This window comes from Apiospora marii (genome assembly GCF_038362585.1).
Source record: "Apiospora marii strain CBS 49790 chromosome Unknown utg000003l_segment0_segment0, whole genome shotgun sequence".
NCBI lineage: Eukaryota > Fungi > Ascomycota > Sordariomycetes > Amphisphaeriales > Apiosporaceae > Apiospora > Apiospora marii.
This window is the reverse complement of record NW_027117374.1, coordinates 3,448,645-3,474,339: the sequence shown is the minus strand read 5'-3', so window position 1 is coordinate 3,474,339 and position 25,695 is coordinate 3,448,645. Positions and strand designations below refer to the sequence as shown.

General features: G+C 53.3%; 8 protein-coding genes across 8 annotated transcripts; 4 read left to right on the top strand and 4 right to left on the bottom strand.

Annotated features, from left to right (window-relative positions):
* Positions 1-290: 290 nt before the first annotated feature.
* On the bottom strand, positions 291-4,341 carry PG985_004635 (uncharacterized protein; the record flags this gene model as incomplete). The annotated part of the gene is made up of 3 exons (XM_066824404.1): positions 291-3,514; positions 3,582-4,077; positions 4,282-4,341. The coding sequence occupies 3 exons, from the start codon at positions 4,339-4,341 to the stop codon at positions 291-293; spliced, it is 3,780 nt and encodes a 1,259-aa protein (XP_066687564.1).
* A 1,109-nt stretch (positions 4,342-5,450) lies between these two features.
* Positions 5,451-7,437, bottom strand: PG985_004634 (uncharacterized protein; the record flags this gene model as incomplete). Its single annotated transcript, XM_066824403.1, has 10 exons — positions 5,451-5,934; positions 6,016-6,247; positions 6,297-6,338; positions 6,445-6,472; positions 6,528-6,613; positions 6,670-6,712; positions 6,770-6,914; positions 6,997-7,046; positions 7,104-7,181; positions 7,234-7,437. The coding sequence occupies 10 exons, from the start codon at positions 7,435-7,437 to the stop codon at positions 5,451-5,453; spliced, it is 1,392 nt and encodes a 463-aa protein (XP_066687563.1).
* A 1,408-nt stretch (positions 7,438-8,845) lies between these two features.
* On the top strand, positions 8,846-10,103 carry PG985_004633 (uncharacterized protein; the record flags this gene model as incomplete). The annotated part of the gene is made up of 4 exons (XM_066824402.1): positions 8,846-8,879; positions 8,913-9,072; positions 9,257-9,452; positions 9,651-10,103. 4 exons carry the CDS (start codon positions 8,846-8,848, stop codon positions 10,101-10,103), a joined length of 843 nt encoding a protein of 280 aa, XP_066687562.1.
* A 945-nt stretch (positions 10,104-11,048) lies between these two features.
* On the bottom strand, positions 11,049-12,007 carry PG985_004632 (NADH dehydrogenase (ubiquinone) Fe-S protein 4; the record flags this gene model as incomplete). The annotated part of the gene is made up of 3 exons (XM_066824401.1): positions 11,049-11,358; positions 11,500-11,610; positions 11,766-12,007. The coding sequence occupies 3 exons, from the start codon at positions 12,005-12,007 to the stop codon at positions 11,049-11,051; spliced, it is 663 nt and encodes a 220-aa protein (XP_066687561.1).
* A 455-nt stretch (positions 12,008-12,462) lies between these two features.
* PG985_004631 (mitochondrial f1f0 atp synthase subunit f protein) lies at positions 12,463-13,238 on the top strand (the record flags this gene model as incomplete). Its single annotated transcript, XM_066824400.1, has 5 exons — positions 12,463-12,510; positions 12,597-12,611; positions 12,806-12,959; positions 13,081-13,146; positions 13,213-13,238. The coding sequence occupies 5 exons, from the start codon at positions 12,463-12,465 to the stop codon at positions 13,236-13,238; spliced, it is 309 nt and encodes a 102-aa protein (XP_066687560.1).
* A 1,062-nt stretch (positions 13,239-14,300) lies between these two features.
* On the bottom strand, positions 14,301-17,316 carry PG985_004630 (DNA replication licensing factor mcm6; the record flags this gene model as incomplete). The annotated part of the gene is made up of 3 exons (XM_066824399.1): positions 14,301-14,438; positions 14,502-16,974; positions 17,039-17,316. 3 exons carry the CDS (start codon positions 17,314-17,316, stop codon positions 14,301-14,303), a joined length of 2,889 nt encoding a protein of 962 aa, XP_066687559.1.
* Positions 17,317-18,802: 1,486 nt separating this feature from the next.
* PG985_004629 (uncharacterized protein) lies at positions 18,803-21,337 on the top strand (the record flags this gene model as incomplete). Its single annotated transcript, XM_066824398.1, has 1 exon — positions 18,803-21,337. One exon carries the CDS (start codon positions 18,803-18,805, stop codon positions 21,335-21,337), a length of 2,535 nt encoding a protein of 844 aa, XP_066687558.1.
* A 2,231-nt stretch (positions 21,338-23,568) lies between these two features.
* On the top strand, positions 23,569-25,551 carry PG985_004628 (uncharacterized protein; the record flags this gene model as incomplete). Its single annotated transcript, XM_066824397.1, has 4 exons — positions 23,569-23,574; positions 23,851-24,202; positions 24,265-24,785; positions 24,850-25,551. 4 exons carry the CDS (start codon positions 23,569-23,571, stop codon positions 25,549-25,551), a joined length of 1,581 nt encoding a protein of 526 aa, XP_066687557.1.
* Between the last annotated feature and the right edge of the window lie 144 nt (positions 25,552-25,695).

Sequence of the window (25,695 nt, the reverse complement as noted above, 5' to 3'; positions counted from 1 at the left end):
ACCGACATCGTAGGAGGGTAGCTTTCGCTCAGAGGGCCGCGCAAAGAAACCAGCCACAAAACAATGCATTACTTGTACACCCTGTCGAACAAAACAGGCAATGTTCCGTCCCTGACAGTGAGTTGTTGGGAAAGAGGGTGGTGCAGCTTCGGGTGCACCAGTTCGTGAGTTTTATTACATGGGGAGTTTGTGAGGCACCTGCCAGAAGACCTTTGCCACAGATGCAAGGGTCGTCATTGGTGCAGAGTGCGCGTCTAGTCTTGGTTTGGAAGACTTGTTGGAGTGAGGATTTAGGCAGTCTGCGCTGCCGAGGAGTGTCTGGTCCAGTTTTCGGACCGTGGCCTGAACCCGCCGCGACTGCGGTTCGACGAACGGTCGTGGCGTTCGGGCCGCTCAAGGCGATCAGACGGAGTGCTAGTGCTGTGGTCGCCCGCGACGTCCCTTCCACCTCTCGTGCCACCACGAGAACTTCGTGCGCCGCGCAGGGCTTGACGCCTGGGGTTGCTCTTGGTACGTGAACTGAAAGGAGCTGGAACGAACTTTGCCTCTTCCATTCCTGGTGTTTTGAATCGGATCATCGGCTTGCTGTTGACGTACTCGTAAACATATCGCGGGTTATCCGCGACTGTAGCCTCTACCCGGAATCTAGGCGGCTGAGGCTGCCAGTTGGGGTCGACAGGGTTCCACAGAGCATCGGGCGCCTGCTTTGGGAGATGGACTGGGGGCAAAGAACCCATTTCCTGTTCGTCAAAGCAGTCCTCTGCCATACCCTTACTAGTGACCGCGCTTTCTTCGGGGATATTGGAACTAGCGGACGAAGCATTTGGAAGTGACACTGTAGCCGAGTAGTGACCATGGGCGTCGAAAGCTGATTTGCTCGACGAGTCCACAACCGTCGGCCGAGCGGCAGACGAGGGTTTTCGACCAATCAAATTATTAATCTTGTCTTGCCAATTCTCTTGAGTGCCAAACTGTACCGGTCGGTGTGTTTGAGCTGCAGCGGACGAAGATGGATGGCGTTGGGGTCCGGTCCCCACAGCCAATGCGGCGGCGAACGAGGCAGGCTTTGGCGGAGCGATAGGGGTCGGGACAGGGACGATGGCCGAGGCCCTAGACACAGGGGGCAACTTCACCACCGGTCTGGCTGGCGGCAGAGATACGTGTGGGCGAGCCGCATCACCATCGTAAGCAGGGTGGCCATGCATGGTAGGAGGTGGAGGCGTTGGCGATTTGGATCTTGACTGCACGGCGTAGTCGTCTCGATCACGAGGCCCAGAGTTGGGGAAGAAGCGGGATCCGGCACGAGGCTGTGAGATGGGACCAGGTGCAATGGGGCCTGCAGATCCAATGGGCGGCTGCCTCATACTGTTGGGCCCTGGGTGTTGTCGGTAATCGTTGGAGGTTGCATCATGGTAAGGAGTTGAACCACTCCAGGATGCCCTGGGTGCGGTATCTCCGTGAATCTTCGTTACGGCTGTGCCAGTCAGCCGTTTCCCATCATCACCGAGGGCCACAGGACGCCATGTATCTTTGACTGGGGGCTGGGCGTCATCCAGGGTGATTCCGCGGTTGGCCAAATCTCGCATCTGCTCCTCCATGCGCTGATTAGCCTGCCTTCGAATGGTACGGTCGTCTTCCTCGATGTTTGCGTTTATCCAAGGGTTCTGCGACACAGACCGCCCAGCGGGTCCCTGCGATTGACCATGCCCTGTACGAGGTTGGGGTGGTCCAATTGGCGCTAGCTTCGTCGGCGCGGCATCAACACGAGATTGCGGTGCCGAAGGAGCAGGACGAGGAGGGCCGATGGGCGCCTGGCGGTTGGCCAAACTAGCAGGTTGGGTTGGCTGGGAGTCCGCTAGATGGTTAAGGTCGGCATCAAAGGTCCCATTGCCCAGTGTGCGGTCATTGCCTGGAGCGCCCCATACGTTCTTCGCTGCTTGGCTGGCGCCAGTCCACGAGGGTAAGCGGTCATTAGTTTGCGTATTTTCAGGCCAAGTACCCGATGCCTGAGATCCCGACAAGCGGTTGGAAGGGCCATGCTCTCTTTCATGCTGGTGACCAGACGTTTGCTGTATCCCATTCACTTGGATGCTTCCTTTTCGATCTGGCGCAGCTTGCTTCATTGGGGAAGGCCTGGCCGTTTCGTTTGCTGGTGGGTTCGAATCGTTTGGCGCAGCATCAGTCTGATGCGAAGCCGAGCTACCTTGGCGCGGCTGGATCGAGACCGTTCCTTCCTTTAGCTCCTCCTTCTTCGCACTCTTGCGCTCCGGTGCGGGGCCCATAGCTTCTAACTTCAGTCGAATTCGTTCCTGTTTGGCTGCCTCTTCACGAGCTTCCTCCTCTTGCCTGCGCTTGATAGCCAACTCGCGTCGCTCGCGCATCAACTTCTTTTGCAACTCGACGTCGTCTACAAGGACGGGCTGGGGAGCTGTCTCTGCAGCGGGTGGTACGGGGACTGGCGCCGCATGGGATGGTACTGGCGACGGGCGGGTTTGCCAGCTCGGCGAAGGATGAGTTCGCTGACCATGTGGCACGTTTCCGGGCGCGTAAGGACCGGACGCGGGGCCGGGAGCTGGTGCAGGCGGGTGGTGGTGTATCATGTCGCTTGGTGACAAAGCATCGGCGGGTCTTCCGAAGCGGTTTGCAAAGCTTCCGCTTCCACCGCTCACATTAGACGAACCCCGGCGCCTTCCGTACGGAGGGGCATCTTGGCCAGTTGTTCTGCTGGTCTGGAAAGCCGCTGACGGTTCTGCGGGGCCTTGGGTCTCATGATGCGGTGAACGATGAAGTAAAGATGGCTGTTGCCGTATCGTTTCGGCCCTGGATCCCCTACGGTCATGAACAGGCTCATATCTGCCGGATTGTGAATTATATAGTTCGCGGTTACCCCCGCCATCTTTCCAGGGTGACCTGCTGAAGTCGTCTGCGGCTATCTCCTTCGTAGGTGGTGGTGTCATGTTCTTAGTCACGGTCTCGTCACGAGGAGGATATGTTCTACCCATAGCGTGCGAGTGCTGTGGCAGTTCCATGACAGGGGGCGCCTTGGCCACTGGCGGCAGTGTAGCCCAAGGAGACTTGACTTCTGATGATCGGGGAGTACTTTTAGCGACCAAGGTTGGCTTCTCTGGGGCCCCTTTGAGAATGAGGCCTTTGCCTGATGCGAGTAGTCCAGGTTTGATGGAAGGCGAGGCCTTGGCGACCGGCGGAGGATTCGTAGAGGGCGGCGGGGCCATACTCGGGGCTGGTGATTTGGGCTTCTCCGGTCGAGCAAATTCCTTGATTGGAGATGGTATGCGCACCGGCGGCTCCTCAGTTGCGGCCAGAGAGCTCTTAGTCCCATCCGTCCATGTAATCGTCTCGGGAGTCGCCCAACTGTCGTCGTCCTCGTCTATGTCGGCCCAATTCGATTGACCACCCGACTCGTCCTCTGGTCGCAAACGACTCGCCATGTGTATGCCATACTTACTCATAAGCTCCTCGTCGGACATCTTCTTCGTATCAGGTGGAGGTATAGCTAGACAAAAGGATAAGCGGCCGTCGAATATATTCAAAAGGCTCAACATGTTGAGTTGGGTACTTACGTCGGTTCCGGTTCCATACTGTAGATGGGTCCGGTGCTGCGCCGGATTTGCCATTTGTAGTCAAGGTCTTTGTTGAGCCACCCAGATTTGAGCTGTTCTTCGCGACAAGCTTGAGCTTGGAGGCACTGATCCCCGGCGTGCCTGTTGGGGTGACAGTTGCGGACGATGCCGCCGACTCAGGCCGCGAGGCTGCATTTGCTGTTACTTTTGAGCCCAAGAACGTTTTGTTGACGGAAACTGCTTTGAAACTCTGGGGCTTCTTGGGGGCAGATGATGCCCGCCCATTCCCCTTGTCATCGCCAGACTTGTTTGCCTTGTTCGTCGATGCTTCTGTATCTGAGCCGCTCACGCTAACTTCGGCCGAATTGCCAGATGATTCGACAATGTCGGTAATCTGTTTGTTCTCTATCCCGTCTTGAGGGGCGGGCCCATTTAACGATGCGGTAGCACCGGAGCCGCCATCTTGAGAATCGGGGTCGGTCGAAAGTTCCTGCGTCTGTGGTAAAGCAGGGCCGAGTCAGTGGTGAAGATCATGGCAAGATGTTGCGCGGAAGGAGGGGCAAGTGCATGAATGAGCGCATCCGGCGTACACGATGGCACGCAATGAAAGGCCCCGGAATTTCCCATCGAGACGCATCGCAGAAAATTGTAGGATGACATGGGCGTTAAAGGGTATAGAGATCCGGTAAAGATTACTCACAAGCGTGGCATCAGTTCCAGAGACATCTACGGGCTGCTCAGCGGTGGCCTCAGTAGCCATCATCCACGACTGGAAGGTCTGAGTCTGTTCGGGTTGGAATATGCACAATCGCAAACAACAGTTCGCCTATGTAGGAGGTCGGTAATCGCAAGAAGTGGGTTGCTGCAGATTCGAGGTCTTTGGTTTTGTTGTCGTCGGAACACCACACCACAGTGGCAAGTAGATGATGTGCCGGAATCGTCGCTCTTCGTCCGTGGTGTCGGGATCGGGCAATCGGGTGTGAGGGGGGAGTCCAGGGAAATTGCGGTGCGCAAGTGATGCGACCTGCAACAATAGGAATAGATGCTCCTCTGGAAACAATAGCAGGGCCACCTCAATGGAAAAAGGTCTTGGGGGAGAAGTAAGAAGTCGGGACTTCTTTGCGGCTGGAGTCTACAATCCGCAAAATTGAAGGCTTGAGGATGGCTGACACTGCTGAACTGTCCAAGCTTGGGGATGCACGTGGACCGATTTAGCCTAGCACCTCAAAGGTGGAGTCTAGGGTGCCTTACGTCAGCCGGGCCTCTCACCTCTGGTACTGCTTGGGGCTGCTAGGCCTCTTCTCTAGCACTGAGGTGGGTGGCCCAAATTGGTGACCCAGCCCAAACCCAGTCTTTCTTTATTGTTCCTTTCCTTTGTTCCTAACGGCTGGAACATCAGGTCAATTTCCATTTCAATTGTGTGCGACGATCGTACAGACTTCATAACCAACCTAATAAGGTGACTCAAAGGTATGGGGCAAGTGACTCGTGCGGTTCTAACCAGTAGGCCTAATGAGAGTACCGCCATTGCATTAGTGGTCGGCTGTCCTCCTATCTCATTGCCTTCACTACTGAACCTTCTTTAATCCAAGCCAACTACATACCTAAGATAATGCAACAAGCCACCTTGTGATGGCGGTGAATACAGCAATCCCGCTGTGCAGTAATCGAATTCCTGATGGCTTCTTGCGACATCCTCTCCACCCAGTAGAGCGAAGTGTAGATGTTAATATTTTATCCGGATATGTATGAGTCACGCCGAATTATCATTATGCCAGAATGATACAGGTAGTGCTTATTGTATATATAGAAAAGAGAGCGAGGGGGAGAGAGAGAGCTTAATGCCCATCTAAACCCGTAATCTCTCAGTTAGCACCTGAAGTATCTCTTCTCGACCCATCTCTCCTCAAAGTCTGGCACCATGCTGCCGACCACAACAGTGACCTCAGGGAAGACCTTGGTCAGTCTGTGGACGCCTACCCTCCCTGCTGAGTAGGTGACAAAAACAATCCGGTTCTGCGGTACGCCGTGGTCCACCAGAACTTGGACGGCCATGAGAGCGGAACCTCCACTCGACATTTGAGCGTCGAGAAGAAGCACCGTGTCATGCTCATTGATGTTCTGAGGCAGCTTCAGGTAATGTAACTCGGGTTCGCCGGTTCGCATGTCCGACTGGATAAGTACGCGGCCAGTTCTGCAATCGGGGATGATTCGCCTCAGGCCAGCTTCAAACGTTGCGCCGCCCCGCAGCACGACCACTGCGCTCACCTCACCCTTCCCGGTCAACCCTTGATAAGCATGTCCTTGTGGTGTCTCAACGACATGTTCTTTGAACTGCGCGTTATTGAGGGCTCTGTGTTGGGCAGTCAGCATACTGATATGATGGGGATAGGTAGAGATCCAAAGCTGTGGGTCTTGTTGTGAGTGTACATACAGTTCTAGCAACAGGCAAGACAGTCTATCGAAATAGAAGACGAAATCCTCGCTCGATGTGTCGATATCCTGGATGATTGTGTTCATTCCTCGGAGTTGTGGCGTCTGTTGGAGGACTAGAACCCGTTCTGAAAGTGGTTCACTATCATAACCACGCTCGAGGCTCTTCAGGGCAGCTCGATGGCGTGTAGACTTCTCAAGCAGCTGTCTTTCAATGTACTGGGTCACCATGCCTGCACTTGTCAGATTCAATTATGCAACTTGGGTTAAGAAGTCACCTACTCATGGCCACCCTGTTCTCAATACCTCGCGGTACGATGATGTCTTTGGGGGAATAACGGTCAGTTGGAATCAGAGATTTGCGTTATGGTTGCAGAAAACAGGAAGCCGGAACTGCACAGCATTATGGCAGAACTGTGGTCAACCTTACCTGCTACATTTTTCTGGGGTTGCACGTACTATACAAGAGTTAGCATATGTTTGGGGAGGCAGTCAACTTGGTTGACCTCTTACATTCTCAAAGTTTGGCTTCACGAACGCAAACCATTGCTTGATGCACCCCTCAACATCACGTCCTCGGTCCCGCACATCACGGATTACTGCAATGATTACATCAACATATGGTCGCTTCTATGATTAATCAAGGCTGACTCACTCCGTCTTGAAAGGCAGGTGTCGGCATCTGCCTCGCAATAGATCTAGAGGTCGTTTAGCCAAAGTCGCATTGTATTATAGGAGGTGAAATGTAAACTCACTCTCATATCCATAAGATCAAGGACACGGGGGTCATGGAGAGCAAAGATCCCTTCTAGGATAAGAACATGTGGAGAATAGATGACGGTACTATTCTCCAGGCGGGCATGCTTCTCAAAAGAATAATTCGGGATCTGGGTACGCTTGCTATTCACCTGTGAGCAGCTGAACCGTAGGGAGTCTGGTACTAGGTGGCCAGTTCCAGACCAAGAGAAGGCTGGCTGCTTACCCTGCTTTGAGGTCCCTGAGACAGCTTACCAGCTCGTCGAAGTCAATGGCCTGAGACGCCCCTTATCAGCATATGCCATAACGCAGCAATCATCAGGAAACCCCGACCTCTGGAGCATCAAAATCGTACTCATTCCGGAAGGCCTTTTTCGAGGACTCCGGGTCGAGTGGTTTGTAGAAAGAATCCTAGCAGTAAGTCGGTAAGCGGGTCGATTTCATGATTTTGCAGATTACTCACCATGGACATGATGACGACCCATGGCAGATTTAACTTATTGACGATGGCATGTGAAAGTGTGGTCTTTCCAGAACCTGAACTTCCTGCCACGCCAATGATGCTCACGTCTGCCCAGGGCGGGGAGTAGTGAGCCCGCTTGGCAATAGTGTCATCGCCATCGCGGTGATCTGGGATGATCGGTGACAGACCCATACCGGAGTTCATTCCGGTTCTTTGTTAGATCGAATATGAAATTTGTCTAGTTCGGGGGGTTGATAGCGACTGGACGACAACAATATAATTGCTGTTTCTTGGCTCGATAGGGCGAAGCTGAGGGGCAATGTAGCATGGGTGTGTGTGCCTGCATACAAGCTGACGCTCCTAACCCAAGCGCATACAGCTCGGTGTCGTGTGACCTGCTTTGCCCGCTGTCGTTTCTAACCAGCGATGCGGAAACGAGAGCTGGAAGCTGTGGGCCAGGACCAAGAGACAGCGTAAAAAAGGCAGGGAAGTCTATATAAGAAACGATGCATGCATTGTCTGACTGGGAGGGCCTTTACAGTCAGATAGGCAAGTAAACAAATAACGAAGGGCCGGTTGACTGTTCTATAAGTGCAAGGGAAGCGAATGAAATGGCATTCTCAGTGCGTACCGGAGCATGTGCAAGTCAGGAAAACATGCTTAGTGTGGACACTGCCCTTTCCTAATTGGTCGGACTTGGCTTGCACTGGGTGGGAGGCTTGAGCAGAATTCTGTGCTTGCTGATAAGTGAGTGATAGCGGTACAGCGCCGCCTGGCCGCCATACAGCCTGCAGCTCCTCCGCCCGTTCAGATTCGACTTGACTTTGCAGGTGGGTATTAGGGGACACTACCTACCTACTTCCTACTCAATGTGACCAATACATATTCACAATCATTATTACTTATTAAAGTACCAAACCGAGGGAACACAGCCCAGACCTTACTCCAGACCTTACAGAGTTTTCTTTCCTGGCCGGGGAATGCCAAAGTCTGCTCTGTTCTTACAAAGCCCAAGTTCCTTCTAGGCATGTTATATTTTGATATACATGTACATACTCATTTCCCCAAATCTCATCAATGCCAGTTGGATTTCCTGCGGCTCAAGGACGAGGGTGAGGTCTGTAAAGTACAGTGAGAAGGGGAACTGGCAGACAGGATCTACGTGCTTGATGTAAGTCCAGGCATCTGACGTCGACAATGCACCGAATGAAAGGCAGTACGGTTCAAGTTGATTGCCGTATTCAAAGCCTATCTTATCTACTTGATGATTGACATTGAACACGTACATCGAGGTGATTCGATCTTCATTCGATATTGTCGGTTTCCATACAGTGCACCCACCCGTGTATGTATGCTTATTCAATCAAGCGTGATCCAGCTTTTCCCAGCTTGTGCCAGGCGGAAGCATCCGGCACAGTGGCTGCGTCAGCCGTCGGAGCTAAAGCTTCAAGTGCCTACATGTAGTGCCCAACCCAAGTCTGCTGCTTGCTCTCAACTTTGCCAGTTACAAACCCACCGACGCCTACTTGAAGTCTCTTCCTCTCTTGAACCTCAGCTTTCCCTTCTCTTTTCCTTCCCATACCGGCAACAAGCATTGAAGAGCAGCGCTCTCATGATCCTGCTTGTCGCCAACTGCATCTACCTACGTACGTAATCGCATCAAAGCTAGTCACGTCCAGGTCGGCAGGTTATGTCCTCGCCATTTGTCCGCGAATTCGAGGAACAGCTTCGTTACACCAAAGATCTACTGGATCGCAGGATGACCTCCTCAACTTCCACGGCCACGCCCATGAAACATGATTTCACGCGGCAGGTCGAGGAGGTCCAGGTGCCCAAAGAGTAAGTTGGTCCCCTCCTCGCCGTCCTCTTGCTGCGCTTGTTATGATGTCAATTATTTCAATGGGAATCTCTCTGAAAAATAATGCGGAGAAACTTATCTTTGATATTTCTGATACAACAAGCTCCCACCCTCTTCTATGAGGCCTACAATGTCCCGGAACCCTGGCTGACCTAGCTTCTCTAGTGAAATCAATGCTCTGATCCTCGATTACCTCACTATGGCTGGCTATTCCAATGCTGCCAAGAAGTTCTCGAAAGAAGCCCGATTGAAACCTCAACAGGATCATGCTTCCATCGTTGCAAGGCAGCAGATACAACATTCAATACACCAAGGTGATGTGCAAACAGCTATTGAAGCGCTCAATGATCTTGACCCGGAGGTATGACGACCAAACTTTCCTCAATCATCCTTCTATTACCCCTGCTATGATTAGAACACGAGTTTAACATGCACCACTCTTATGATCTTCGGGTCGATGGTGAGAAACAACCACTTTTGCATGAGCACTTCACACTACGTTTTTCTTTAATTGCCACTACCTGTCATGACGTATCGGTCTCTAACAAAAACCGAACAGATCTTAGATATCGATCAATCTCTGCATTTCGCGCTTCTTCGGTTGCAACTAGTGGAACTTATTCGCACCTGTCACGCGGCGCCGGGAGGCGACATCCAACCGGCCCTCGACTTTGCGACTGAGCATCTCGGCCCTCGAGCGCCCACAAACGAAAAGTTCATGAGAGATCTCGAAGAGACTATGTCACTGCTTGTTTTTAAGCATGATACACTGGATCCGTCGATAGCTGTCTTGCTTAAGCCCGACTTGCGCCGCGACGTAGCTGACAAAGTCAACAAAGCAATACTCGATCGTCAGGTATGGCGGAGAGACGCCGCAATAAGAGATCTGGTACAGATGCGAGCCTGGGGTGAAGATACAGTGCGCAAGGAAACTAAGAAAGACATTCCTGCACGAATCGACCTCAACCTCGACGGCGATGACCACCTACCAGAGGATGTCATCATGACCTAAGCGACCATGACAATCAAGCGATTGGACTTGCCCTTCGGTTATAATTGGTTCAGGAGGTATGAGATTTTCTGCGAGCGAGCAGATGGCGCGATGATGCATGACCCATGTACTTGATTTGTAAACTTTTGATTTTGCGAGGCGTCCGGTGTAACATCGAAAATGAGATCGCTTTGATCGGTTTGGCAATCACAGATGGGCAGAGAGGCCCAGAGCCCTCGAGGTTACTCCCTATGGGAGGACTCCAACACCAACCATTATTGAAATTTCCCGAGTCTAGTTTCGGGAGGAACAGCATTCGAACAGAGAACAGAATCGAAATAATTAATTGATACCGTCCATTCCTACGAGCCATTGTCTTCAGAAATTGTGACGTCAATCTAAATTAATACCGTAACTGACTACCGCAAGTGTCCCATTTTTACCCAGGCATTCTTTTGAGAAGACGCCCGGGTTTCAGTCAGCTATTCGCTATTCTCCGTGGTATACTGAAACAGCAGGCGCATGATTATTCCCCAATGACCTATATCATTCGGTAGTCTGTTATCCTTCTCATATATATATCTCTCTCTCTCTCTTTCTAACCTTTCCACTCACGGGTTGGATGCTTTATAGGAATAAATGTATTTGCTGTCTACATTTTAATCCCAGTACTTATATCATCCCCACCCAGTCAAAACGATTGAAGTAAGAATCGATATCTTTTCTCTCCCTCCGCAAGGTCACTGCATGCCAACATGGTGGTCGTAGTGCACCAGAAACGATGCTTGTTACTAGAAGGTGGTTTGACTGCTTCTACTAAGTATATATATATACACACGCTGTCCGTATTCATCCTATCTACCTTCAAGGAAAAGAAGCCGTTATTGGTAGGACATCCACTGCCCCTTTTGTCAGAATAAAATCAACCATCACTGCTACCAGCCCAAAGTTTATGATTGTTTTAGTCTATTTCGTACGGATGTGCTTCAGCTTGGTGGGGGTGTAAAGGAAGTTGTTGGCGTAGGCCTTGGGGGTGAACTTGCGCGCCTGAGGCTCCTGGACGAAGTACTCGTAGCCCTGCTTCTCGGCGAAGGCGACGGCGTCCTCCTTGGTCTTGAAGTTCATGTGGGTACCCTGCATCATGTCGCCCGACGACTGCCAGCCCATCAGTGGGTTCTCCCAGCGGTGGCCCTTGGCCAGCACGTCCCAGTCCATGCGCCAGTGGTGCGAGCCCCAGTTGCCGGACTGCGTGGCGGGCTTGGCGGGCTGGAAAATGCTGCGTGACGGGAAGAAGATGTGGTGTTAGTTCCTGTTTCTCTTTCTCTCAGTTCTCCTTGCGCTATGCCCCAGCAGCAAGTGAGAGTACTGGGGGCATATTTGACAAGGAGGGAAGCTCGTGGGTTTCGATGGGACATACCGAACAGTTCTAGCTTGCAGCTCCATGGGAGCGCCGGACAGAACAGCGGCGGGCAAGACGTTGACGTCCTCGCTACCGTCCTGGACTTGCTTGGGTACCGGGGTAAACATTCTATAGATGTCCATATTCCGTTAGAAACAGCCGAATTTCAAGTTAGGGGCGAACGGGACTTTGCGTGACCACAGTGAAGCTATCGCCATCGTCGTCTCTCTCAAAATTTTTGTCCAGAACTGTATTGCTAGCCAACCGGCTGCGGTGGTACGTACGAGGTCGCCTTGTCAATGTGTGCGGCATAATCGGGTCCGTTGTCGTTCGGCCGGCGCACCTCCGGGACAGAGCTTTCGCTGCCGGAAGGCATGGCGCGGGCGAATTCCTTGTTGACTTCGACGACGGTGTCGGACTTGAAGCGTCGCTGCTGGGCGGCCATGGACGACACAGCCGGTCGCGAGGACGACGAGGTAGCGGTACGCAGCAGCTTGGCTGCCGAGGCAGTTCGGAGGGACGCCATCGTGTGTGTGTGTGTGTTGCTCGACGTGGCTGGCGAGCAATTGGCGTCGGGGGGACGGGTTTCGGTGGTGTATCTCGCTCTCAATTGAACGGCTTCGTCAATCCAATTGAAGCTCTTCCCATGCGTCGGATTCAGTGAAGTTAAGACCCGAGCTTGTTGGCCGTGCCAGCTGTGGTGGGGTCCATAGGCACATCAGACGGACTGCTGACAGCTGGGTGGCGCTTATTATAGCCGCGCCTGGGCGCTTCTTCTCGGAATGCGGAGCCAGTCGGCAAAGAGAGCTTTGGTTGCGATCTTTTCGTGTGTCTACTTTCAACCTCGAGCTTCAATTCCATTACCGTTCAACCAAACTCCGATCGATCACCTCTCAATTGCGTCTTGTCTGGGCCAATTGATTCCTGTGACCTCTTCTCCTTCTACTCGTTGCGCAGAGACACCCAAAAACCACCGCCAAAATGAGCTTCATTCAGCGACGGGCTTTGTCCACCCTGATCCCCCCCAAGGTCAGTAGCACCCGCGACGGACACTCCGGCCCTACAACTATTACATTCGTATTGGATGATGTACTAACTTGCGAGGCTTTTTATAGATCGCCTCGCCTACTGTACGTATCACCATTCCCTCCGGGGCTCCGAAACCGCTTGCGCAATCCGAATTCGTCCACACACCCCACAGCATGCGTCCCAATTGAAGAAACTGCCCGAGGGTCGACATGGTGGCAGGACTGAATTGAGGCATCTTCGGAAAATTGGATTGGGACCCTCTCGAATGGCTATACTGACGACATTGGATGAATAGGCACTTGGCGCCGCCCCCGATGCCCTCCGCATGAAGCGTGTTGTCAGCTTCTACGAAAAGCTTCCCCGAGGCGCTGCCCCCAAGGTTGAGCCCTCTGGTCTTTTCGGCCGCTACCAGGCCAAGCACTTCGGCGGCAACAACGCCTCTGCTAAGCGTATGTCAAATTTCTCTCGCCCGAGCCAGTCCCTGTGTTGGCAGTATAAGAACATAAGAGGAGACTTGGCAATGCGTTGCCCAGGAGAGAGAGATTGCTGACGTCCTTTGACAAACCACAGCCATCATTCACGCCATCGGTCTCATCCTTGTCATCGGTTACCCCATGACTTACTACTTCCACCTCCGTAAGGCCTTCTCCTGAAGACAGGTTCCTATACTATAGTTCCACGTTCGAAACTAACACATCGCAGGCCACCACAAGAACAACGCCCACTAAGCGTGCGTAACCTTGGGACTGGAATGGAAGATGATGGCCTGACTTCAAGTACATGGCTTGTACATATCATAGAGAAAGCAGAGCGTAGCAAGGCTTTTGTGTACTAGAAGGAGAGAGTAATTCGATCCACAATCAAACTTTCCCTATGTGACCTATCAGCTGCCCCCTGTGTGGATTACCCATGTGTACGACCGGCTAGGGTGAGCCGTGTTCGAGCCTGCCTTCTGTATGCAGAGAGCGCAAGTATCTATAATGCAGTGGTCTATGGGGTACGTGACCTAAGCTTGCTGGGCACTGCTTATCTTATGACATCATGTAAATATGTGCCCAAAATTCCAATAAAATGCATAGTATAAACGGGACAGTGCCGGCATCTAGTGAAGTGCCTGTTTCGAGGTGCGCCGGGCCTTGATTGCTTCCAGAGAACAAAGGGGTCATCGGACAGGTTGATCTCTGTTCGGTCGTCCTTTTGTATTCTTCGCCAAAGGATGAAGTACAAGAATGATAAGCAAGGGGCTTGACAGAAAGCTGAAACTCCATCTACATGCAAGCAGGGAGGTCGTAGAGTATGGGGCACTCGAAGGACTGACTATATCTCAATATTTCCCCCGTACCCTGTTGTACTATCAAAACTGACTCTGCCTGTTACTCTCCTGCCCAACATCTTAAACAGTATTTGCTATTCCTGTAGCAAATTGATAGAGATAATAGAAGTTGCAGGCGCTGTGCATATTTGTCCTTCCTCGTCGTCCTGATCAAGGACATGAAGCCATTCACTTGTGGTTTTTCAGTAGGTGGTTGGTGGTTCAGTTATTTCTGCATTATCTACTTGGTTCATTCGTCACTTCATCTCTATCGATCTACAGGCCGAGACTTTGCTCGCGCAAGACCATCATTATTCGGGGCACGAACACAAGCCCTCATCGCCTTGTGTACAAGGCAAGGTTGCTTGTCGAGTCTTTTTTTCTTCGTCATCATCAGTCCAACGAACGAACTCCAGACGCCCCCTGTATTGTGTTGTTTCATGTGAACCCTCATCCATCATTACACTCTGCCAGGCGCTCAAAGGTCCTCCTCGAGGGCGCAGTTGGGATGTATCACGTAAGTCACCTTCTGCGATGCTGCGGATGCCTCGCCACCGTTGTTGTCGGCGTCGTCTGGCACAAGGCCATCGCCGCGAACGGCCATAAGGATGTTGTCCTATCAAAATCTTGTTAGCATTGCCACATAGGCGTATAGTGATACGACAGGGGTCTTATTTACCTTGACCATCTTCTTCAAGACCATCTTGGCCACATGCAGCTCAGCGTTGTAGGCCTCTTCATCTTCCAGCTCCTCTTCCTTCTGCTCCAGATACCACTGGAGAAGCTGTTCGGCATCGACACCTTCGCCGGCACCGGAGTCCTCGCCATCGCTGACACGGCTGACAATCATATTGACCATGCTGACATACTTATCGTGTGTGATGGCCGTCTTCTTCTTCCTTGCGGCTTGCTCTGCTGGAGTAGCTGCTGGGCCGTCGCCATCAGCCATCTCATCGTCCTCGTTTTCAGCATTGGCGCCAGAGGCAGCATCCGCAGCGGCAAGGAGGTCAGCTGAGTCCTCGGCGGTTTCCTCATCCTCATCCATCTCGATGTCGTCGTATTCAACAGTGATGATACTTTGCTGGAGGAGACTGAACGCCTCGTCGACAAATCCCTCGGTAATGTCCTCAACACAGTTTGCCTTCGCGATAGCTTCACTAAGTCGGATCATTGATTCCAGTTGTCTAACTGTGATACGGTAGCTGTTCTTGCCAATACCACCCTGAGAGTCGTCAGAGCGCAGCTCCTTGTATCTTTCAACAAGTCTGGTCTTCGCCTCGTCGGTGAATTCGGGACGGAAGGTGCGAGCAAATCGAATATACCGTTGCAAGCATTCGGTGCTGAACTCAGGCTCTATCGCATTGTCTCGCAGTTGATGAATACCAACGATATGCTGTGCAAGATGCCTATCGACACTCTCCTTGCACTCGTCCAAGACCACAAAGAAGAGATCGAATCGACTCATGATAGGTGCGCTCATATTGATGTTCTGGCGAAGCGTGGTCTTGCGGTCGTATCTTCCAGCAACTGGGTTTGCCGCAGCAAGGATCGATGTTCGCGCATTGAGAGTTGCTTGAATACCGGCTTTGGCAATCGAGATAGTCTGCTGTTCCATGGCTTCGTGAATGGCAACCTGGTCTGCAATATCCATCTTGTCGAACTCATCAATAGCACAAATGCCATTGTCTGCAAGCATGAGAGCACCAGCCTCAATTGTGAACTCGCCGGTCTCTTCGTCCTTCACCACAGCCGCGGTTAAACCAGCGGCAGAGGACGCCTTACCGGACGTGTACACAGCACGCGGTGCGAAAGAGCAAACGTACTTGAGGAACTGAGATTTAGAAGTCGATGGGTCTCCAACAATGCAGATGTTGATGTCGCCACGTAGCTGCATGCCCTCAGCAGTGGACTTATGCACACCAGACATAAGTTGCAGAAGTAGACCCTTTTTAACAATCTCGTGGCCGTAGACCATCGGCGCCAGACTTGTGACGAGTCTAGAGTAGATGTGGTCACTGTGAACCATGTGACGGAGCTCCTCGATTTCCGCAGGTGTCATCGAGTTGAGCACTGCTGTCTGGGCTTCTTCCGCGGACTCGGCAGTATCTGCATTACTTTGGGTGAGGGTGCTGATTATGTCGTTTATTTGACGCGAGGCCGTCGAGCCCGGAGTCGACGTATCGGGGTTGACCATGCAGGCGAGGAAGGCCAATCGGTAAGTGAGATCCCGCACACCGAGAGCCTTCAGGCCCGAGACACCACTACCGCCAGCGTCGTTACCACCGGCATTCCTATCGTCTCTCATGGCTACAGCCCTCTTACCGGGCTGTCCCAGTTGGCTCACATCGGGCACCACAATGAGCGCACCACTGAAGATGCACTTCTCACCAGCCTTGGCACGATCGACCATCTCACCGCGCAGGATCACATCCATGGTTCGGGGCATGCTTCCAGTGGGGATTTCGGAACTGTTCTCTTGTATGCGGACCTTTTGCCAATCCACGAAGGTACTGTGCCTGATATCGAGCTGCCATGCCATGCGGTTGTTGCATTGCATATTGGGGCATTGAGTTGGCTCCGTGTATCGAAAAGTCTGCTCAACATTGGGTACCACGGCTCTGCAAGCCTCGCATACAAAGGTGGCCACTGACAACTCCGGGCGTACTTCCGACGTACGAGTAACAGTGCCCGAGATGGAGAGCAGCTGCCCCACGTTCAGGGCGCGCAGGCTGCGCACTCGAGAAACCAGCGGCAGATTGTAAAATGCGATGGCAAAAAGCTTGTCTGTCTGCTGATTGGCAGTTTTACCACCTTGGTTAGACTCAGTTTGCGAGGCGGAGCCAACGTGGCTAGCACCCGAAGTGGTCAGGTTGCTCGAGGTGGTGGGCTGGCGATGCTCGCGGAAATATTGCGGCTCGTACTTGGCGATCATGTTGTGCAGGGCATTGGTAAGAAAGGGGAGGAAACGGTAGTAGCTCTGGTTGACGGCATTGGCGAGTGCGCCAGTCTGGTAGGAGGAAAGATGGTCGTAGTTGACGTAGAACGTGGATAGCTGGAACACACGCATGTTATGAATCTGCGCGACATAGTACTTATCGGTGGTAACGGCGCTCGAGGTGGGTTGGGCTGAAGATGTCGGGTCTTCGGTGAAGCTGCATAGTCGTCACTATCAGTCCTCCGACGAGTCGTATACTTGCCAGGGGGGCTTGCACTTACTCCTCGATGAAGTGCTCAAAGGCTTCTTGGATCGCAAAGCCAACTCGATCCTCAACTCGTGGGATGTCTTGGGTGCCGCCATTCCTCCTTGCGCGACCTGGAACCTGGTCGTCGGCGAAACCTTCACCCTCGTCGTCGCTGGGGGCAGCAAGACTTTCTGAAGGCGGTGCCCGGGGTCGTGCCGAAGAACTTCGGGCTTGCCTACCCCTGGGACCTGCCGACGCCCTCGAAGGGGCATCCGACATCATAAAGCCGGCATCACTCGAAGGAGTCGCCATTGCGATGAACAGTCAATTGAGCAACAGGCTTCGAACCGGCCGTTTGTTTTGGGATGTAGTGCGGTTGTGTACGTAAGTGACTTGATTTGTTTATCACAGCAACAAACATCTACATCTACGCTGGAGGGTGACAATTTCTGAGAGAAAGAGGGGCCAAAACGCGTCGACTGGGTAGGGGCGAGCGCGTTTGAGACGCGCCATTCTTTAATTGATTGCATGAGCCGCCAAGCTGAATTGGGGAAGGCTGGAAGGGTCGTCCTCGCCAGACGTGTACAGTAGGTGCATAGGCCTTTGTAAATGCATGGGGGCCTCTGTTTCCCGCCACCTGAGGTCCACGGAACTCCCTAAACGCATGTACGATGCTTGATGCTCGCCACCTTTGGTCCAGGGTCTATCAATGCTTGCAAGTCTCTTTCTAGCGGTCTAGCTGCGGTTCCGATCTGTGGTCCACCGCTGCCCGCAGTTTTGCCCGCTGCCCATAGCCTAGAACATGAACGTTGGGCAATTGTCGTTCGTTGTTGTACTTGGCATGCGAGCGCTTGTTCAACGCTCATCGCTGCCACGCCCCTACATCATACGGGGGCAGTAGCAAAAACTCTAGGATCGGACAACTATTTCAAGACTGCTGTCAACTTCAGTCAAGTGCCGAGTAGTGAATCATGGACGCTGCAGAAAGACGAAAAGCCCAGCAATTACGTTTCTTTTTGACATGTTTTATGGGATGAAAGGACCCTGAATGCCTCATGCAGCACCGGTGACCAGCGCTGACCAGCGATTCAGGCGAGCGGCATATCGGTCGGCCATTACTCAAACGCTAATAGGCATCAAGTCGGTCTGACTGTGTTGGGCGTGTACGGGGAACGTGGGACAGCTGTACAGTCCAGCCTGTGCAACGTGTACAGCTGATCCGTTTTGAACACAGCAAACCCCTCTCTTTCTCCAAATGCTCAACGGCGACTCGCCGTGTCGTCAGTCGCCCCCTCCGCTTCAACCGCCCAGATCTACCTACTAGCTGGCTCCCATGGAACAAGCAACACCAATCGAATTGCAGCAAGCTGCCAACCGTTAGCATTTAGCTCGTTCGTTGCGGTCAGATGCCCCTCCCCGTCGGGGAATTGTATTTTTTTCTTCTCTGGAACCGTTTCAACCGTGGGCGAGTCGAGCCTGATCTTGCTTGGATCTGGAGCACCCGCATGATGCACATGTCTAGTATTTGGGGCGACGGAGCCTGCGAGCCTGCGTCTTGAATGTTCCTAATAGATCACACAAACACCGTTTCTTTTGCTTTGTTTGGCAAACGGGCCTCGTATTCATCTTAAACCACTCGTTTGCTTCGTCAAGTGTCAAGTGCCTTTGGTGTCTTATCCCTACTTGGTAGGCACTGCAACCAACCGGTTGCTTCCGCCAACGGGTTTGCAGATCATTGTGCTGGTTGCTTTTTATTCCAACCTTATTCAGTCGCGCAGCATAGCGACACCCGTCCACAATGGTTTCAGACGCAGGTGACACGGGGGGCCTGAATGCACAAGACAGTCGTACCCTCAAGTCTTTCTTCCTGACACGGCGACTCAGCATATGGCCTCGCCGGCATTCGGACGGTGACGGTCGTCCCAGTCCTCCCAAACTCTCCGATTCCATGGATGAACAGTCGGACGATTCCATACCAGCGTATGAAGAAGAGGGCGACATAAGATCGGACAGCGACGAGCAGTTTTCAGATGCTCAGTCCACCTTCGAATTCTCCCTGTTGACTGACAACGGTGCCGACATTCCTGGCTCAGCAGCTCCACTGGATCTACTTGGAGAAACGGATGCCGGAGAGGCAACCCTGGGCAACCCCAAGAAGTTCAACCGCCCTATAGCAGGGCTTGGTGACCTTGGCGAGCTGGTCGTGATCAGGAAAGTAGACGAGGATTCGGACGAGGATAACGAAAGTCGACTTCCTTCTTTCCAGAGCAGGCCTGCGTTTCATTCGTTCCGATCCGAGTCATCCAGAGGCAAGGCTGCCGAGACCGGGTCCGGCTGGAGTGCCACCACGAATCCCTGGGCCGCGTTCGACGATTACACAGAGGACGACGACAAACAAGCTCTTCGGGATGAGATCTCTCGCTTGCGTGCCGAATTAGACGAGCTGAGAAACCAAACCACCGACCACACTGCGCGCTCTCTTGAATTGGCAGAACCAGGCACCCGCAGGCACCAGTCACGCAGCACAACTGGCAGTAGGGCCGGAAGGAGACCTAGATCCAGGTTAAAGGCCATGGCGGACGACACGACCCCCGTCCCGACGACTCTGCGCGAGCTGATTATGAGACAGCTGCTGTCGCCACAGACTGTCACTAGCGCCATGACGAACCCCAACACAAACAGACAGCAAGCGCAGGTTACTCTTGACAGCCCATTGACGCCACGGCAGATCCAAGAGTTCAGTCGCCTTATGAATGGAATGCAATTGTCGGGGCGAAACTTCAAGCAGCCTATTGCCCTTTGTGCTGTCTGTCATCTTCCCAAATTCAAAGGGGCCCAACCATCCAGCCGCAGTGCATATCTGTCCGAGATGCTCACTCAGCTTCCAGGAGTCACCGCCTCGGCCTTTGAAGATTTCGATCCTATCTGGGGCGTTTCGACTTGCTGTCGGAGATATGTCTGTAAGACATGTCTTACGACCGCCATCATCACCGGCATAAGCTCTCAATATTGGTTCCAATTAGGCAACTCGTCTTGGATTAAGTGCCCTGTACCCGTTTGCGGGAAAAGTCTGCCGCTGGATCGCAACCTCGATGTCCTCGGGATCCTTGAGGCGCTTAGTGTTCCGGATGCCATCGCCCATGTAAGGCGCTTCGAACGCGCGAATCAATTGCGCGCGGCCCTTCAGGCTCTAACGCCTCAGCCGGAAAAGGCCCAACTGCGTCGAAGCAAAGCCCTACATGACCGACTTGTTCGGTACGGGCGCATGTCATCCCTCCTGGATGGCGCGCCGCCGCGAATCTTGGGGCAAATAGAGGTCGAGTTACTGCCAATCAACACGGCGGACGGAAAGGCTGCCATAAGCATCCCCATCTTCAAACACCTACTGCGGCGGCAAGATTCGCGTACGTGCATCGTTTGTGATGAGACGTACTCGGAGTTCGAGACTGGTGGTGAGCAAAAATGGAGACGAGTCATTAAAGGGTACGAGGGCGAATGGACATGGCGCATCTTGTCTTTCCCAACCAAGGATATCCTTCCAGAGTGCGGGCACGATTTTGACATATGTCGCGAGTGTCTCTCTACCTTCATATCGACACAGATCCAGTCCCGCGGGCATGGCGTCGTAGACAACATCATCTGCGCCACGCCGGACTGCCACCACCGATACACCCACGACGAGATCCGGTGCCTCGCGACACCCGACGTGTTCGCCACCTACGATCGTTACGCCACCATCAACTCGGTGCGCGACCTACCCAACTTCCGCGGCTGCCTCCGCGACGGGTGTGACGGGGGCGGGCTGTACGACGGACCCGACGTGGCGGCAGATGGGCCGACCGAACTGCTCCTGCCTTCCAAAGACCCCAACAACATCATGTGCATCGAGTGCGGCTTTCACATGTGCTTCACGTGCCAGACCCCCTGGCACAAGGGCCTCCGCTGCGCCGAGGCGGCCGCCCAGCGCGAGCACGGCGACCCCCACTACCGGCGCACGCGGCGGTGGCTTGCGCAGAACACCAAGGCATGTCCCGGCCAGGGCTGCGGCGTCCAGGTCGCCAAGGGCGAGGGCTGCTTCCACATGACCTGCTCCCGCTGTCAGTTCGAGTTCTGCTGGGAGTGTCTGGCCGACTGGCGCGAAATCCAGGTCGTCGTCCCGGCCGAGGGCGGCCAGGGCAATGAGGTCGAGTTCCGGCCCGAAGGCCACCGCGAGGGCTGCTACTTCCGCGGCGAGGGTGCGCTGCTGCCGACCCAGGTCATGGGTAACACGCTGCAGCGGGGATTGCGGCGCCTCACGGTGAACGAGCAAGATGGGCAAGCTGCTAGAGAGTAGAGCGTGATGATCTGGGATGGGTCCATTTACTGTTTTCTATCTTCTTCTCGCGCATTTGCAGGCAACGCATTGGGTATATGTTAGCGTTTAGAATGCTTTAAAGCTTTCAATCTTCAATCCTTTACATTGCATTGGACTTTTCACCATACTCAGTAAAATGGACTTACATCTACCTCAACTAGGTGAAGTCCATTAATCCGACTTGAAAGTCGCGAGTGATACTCGAAAGCTCAGTGATACCCGTGCCATCACATCCCCTCGTTGTTCTAATACCACTGTATGCCAATCAACGCCCTTGCCTCGCCAATGGAGACCAAGCCGGCGTATCCGTCTGGCCGCGTGTCAATCTGAGGCGAAGCATGCCTCTTCCGAGATAGGTGGTGTTCAGTGGCCCAGGCACGCTTACAATGGTCAGCTCGGGCTACGTTGCATCTGAGAAGCGAGTCTAGTGAGAATGTCGATGGTTATTCCCGGACAATATTCCAGGTCGATGGCTATGGAAAGGGGTGAGGGCTTGGAACCTCTATGCATAAGATCGGCATGTGTTTAATGTGTCAAGTATACAGACTCCTTATTAAGGCACTTCGCATCACCTGGAGAGGCTCGCTAGAGTAGCAGCCGCAATTAATCAAAGCAGTTAGACATTTGCTTACTCATAGGGTGCAATGCCAGTCAGAACCTTGTTGCAGCGGCCTCCATACGCGGATTTTCCGCGGTGCCCGGAGACCCCAGCTTACCATGGCATTGGTCAGTATCACTAGTTAGTATGACAGGGGTCTACTGTTATGCAACCCATCATGTATACTTTTGGACTAGTTCCCCAACTACCGGGGCTCGTAATCCTGCTGGATACGGGTTATAATAGAAATGGAATGTTTACTTAATGTTAGTAATACTCTATAATTAGGCACGGCACTCAAGTGGACTGCCACTATCTACTCTTGATATAGATCGACAAATGATAGCCTAAGTCTGGACTGATGTGCTGATACGAACCAGACGGGCAAAACCGTTAATATGGTGTCCTACAAAATTGAACCACAGTGGCTATCAGATGATGACATAGGAAACTTCGACACAGAACAATACTTGACGGACTGGAGGGCCAAGATAAGAAGTCCACAATTTCTGAGCTGGTATCCAGCAATAGTGAAAAAAGGGGTGCTATCACTAAACAGCAGTTTCTGGGCATAGCAGCGGCTGTACAATGGATGTGGCCCTATCTTTCACCTACGGGACTAATGATTAAGTATTGGATTCTCTGAAGAAATAGTTTCAGGCACTTTATCGCAATATGATAGTGTCCCCTAATATGACGAATGACCGTGGGCCTGAATTAAAAGTCCTATAAACAGATGACGTGTCGATCTCAGTGATATGTAGTCTTGTCTCTCTTATAATTCATTGCATCTTGGGCGCCCCAGCTCGCAAAGTATGCCTCATATGTCGTTATTATAAAGCAGACCAGGTGCTTACCTGATCGGTACTTTCGGCTATGCAGCCAACCAGAGACATCGCTGCGCATGCACGAGCGGGCGACAGACGGCGGGTGATGCGTCTCAGGGATCCCTACGTCACAGAAGACGGAAAAGAAATATCCTCTTTCTTCCCTAGCCAGTGACCACCTTCGACCAAGCTTCTAGAAGGTGGTTCTCCCTGTCTTCTTACTGGGTGCAGGTCCCCAGCTATCTGTAAGCAACATGCATCCCGACTGCTGTCTGCCTACTTTAGTGCTTATCATCTGCAGAAAAGGGAGACTTGCTTCTTTTGGGAAACTCCGACCGCGGTGGCATTGCAACGGTACGCGATATCCGTCTCTGCGCCCTTCGCTGGTCTCCGCTGTTGTCCGCTCGGGAATAAGCGAAGAGGAATGTTGGGCATGATCCCCTGCGACTAGTCATCGACCGCTATTGGTTAGACTTAGACAATACCCCGGGTCGGAGGGAAACGAAAAGGGATTTTGATACCTTAACTCCAGCAAATCCCGAAGTCAACCCCTGGCGCTGCAGACCCCGGGGGCTTTTAGTCATCTCCCGGGGCGGTCAGTTGGGGAATAACTCGCCTATCTGCGCCATCCTAGCGGGACGAGTAGAATCCTGTAAAGGACCTGAGTATGGGTGTTGTATGTACATGGAATTATTGGCATCTATTGAAGAACAGCATCCAGGAGAAAAGTTGTCAGACCATCAACTACCAAGATGAGTCAGTGACGGAACCGGGGCCAGAGCATCATGGCAGTATGTCACGCGTATAAGATATCCCATGCCGGAATCCTGTCATCCACCTGCCTGCGTTTCCATCTGCAGCTACTCGGTAGATTCCTTGGCATCCGGCTATCCAGCCAACCCCCTACTAACGCCACTCTGCACAATCACCTATTTATCGATGGCGTCCAACCAAGCTTGTGGCACGTTGACACTTCAGCGCCGGCCTGGAGCCCACTTCGCCAAAGACAGTGCAGATGACTGGAGCGGGCTTTCGTCCGCGCACCTACGGCGCAAAATCCAGAATAGATTAAACCAGAGAGCCTGCAGTATGAACACCTGCCCACATCCCGATATCACGGGCTGGGGAAGGAGTTATTCACTGACATTCTACGAGGGCATCGAAAGGCTGCTTCTGCTCGCCGACCAGCTACAAACAAACACAATAACGGCTCTTCCGCTGAGTCTGCACGGAAGACGGCTAGGCAGATCGCACCAAGCGACAGACAGAGCTGTGTCTGTGGACGTCACTCACAAGGGGAAACATGTGCGGCTTCAGGTCTTGTCGACCTACATCTAGGCCCGGCACCGTCGTTGGATACACTCCGGTCTCTTTCTCCCCTCCTGGAAGATGAGAGCCACAGGCAGATGTTCTATATGGGTAAGTTGCATGTATATATCGACGTCACAACAAGATACTCACATGGCTGCTCTTCTCCCCAGCTGCCCAGCAAATATTCCCCATCATGTCCGAGGTGTTTTTCACAAGCAGCGATATGATGACGAGCCTGGCGTTCCAGCTTAACATGATGGAACCAATCGTCCTGGAGGTGGCCATAAGCAGCCTGGCGGAATGGTCGCTACGCCGGCAGTACTCCCCCGCGCTGGAAGAGACCAAGTGCAAGTCGGCGGTGCGTCTGATACGCCTGGTGCGCGACAGCCTGCAACAGCCAGGGCCGGTGTCCGACGCCACCCTCATCGGCATGATGGCGCTCAGCTGGCGCCCCGCCGACTGCTGTCCGCACGCGGGGCCGCTACGAGGCCTCTTTCGCGATATCGGCATCGATCACCTAGGCGCGCATGAGAACCTGGCCCACTACGAGTTTGCCGAGGAGAGCTGGGCGGCGTTTTTGTACTGCTTGAATATGCGCGGCGGCATTGAGACCGTCGATCTCCATGGCGCATCGGAGTCGTTCACACTGGCAGACAATATGAATGCGGCCGTCACAGGGAAGGCGCCTACAGTATGTACTCTCTTGCACCTACCTTTTTGCTGGCTTTTGTCATTCCAGGCTAACAAACTTATAGGTCGGTCTCTGCAAACCGTTTCAACATATCGTCCAAACCTGGCTTCCGCAGATACGGCCGCCCTTGGCCGAGGTCGCCGCTTTCCCCGTAGATAATGACTTCAAAAAGCTGCTCCTGGACCTACGGATATGCTGCCAGGAGATCGAGGAGTATACCGTCCGGGTCAAGAAACTGGGCGACACGGGCTCGACGGGCATGGTAGTCCCGTACCAGAACATCGTGCAGCACCGACTTATGAGCCTACCGCGGGACGACAGCGACAGCGACAGCGGCAGTGGTAGTAGAGGCAGCGCCAACGATATATGTCAGGCGGCCATCCTCGTTTTCACGTTAGGCGTAACGTTCCCGCTTCCGCGCGCCGAGCCTCTCGCCAATGCGGCAGCTGGCCTCGGGCACGCCATGCGCAACAGCAACAACATCCCGAACCGTCGATTCTTGTTCTGGGCCGCGATGCTGGGCGCGATCGCGACGGGGCTGGCCGAGGCGTCCGCTGCCAGCGAGGGGAACGAAAACGCCAAGCAGTCGTACATGTTCTTCCTCGACCAGACCAGGAGACTCCGGGGTGAACTAGGCCTTACGACGTGGGACGCGGCCAAGGCGTTGCTGAAGGGTTTTGTCTGGCTGGACGGTGCCTGCGACGAGGGCGCGTGGAAGGTGTGGACACAGTCGCTGCGGCCTAGTCAAGCCGCAGCAGGCAAGTGAGCGACGACGTGCGAATGATAGATGGCATGTAGTTATCAGCATCCGTGGGTAGGGAAGAGCGGTCGGCATTGGAACAGTGGCAGGGCGAGATGCGTGGGATGCACCGAGAGTGTGGTCTTCGAGCCTGCAAGGTGGGCACTAGGC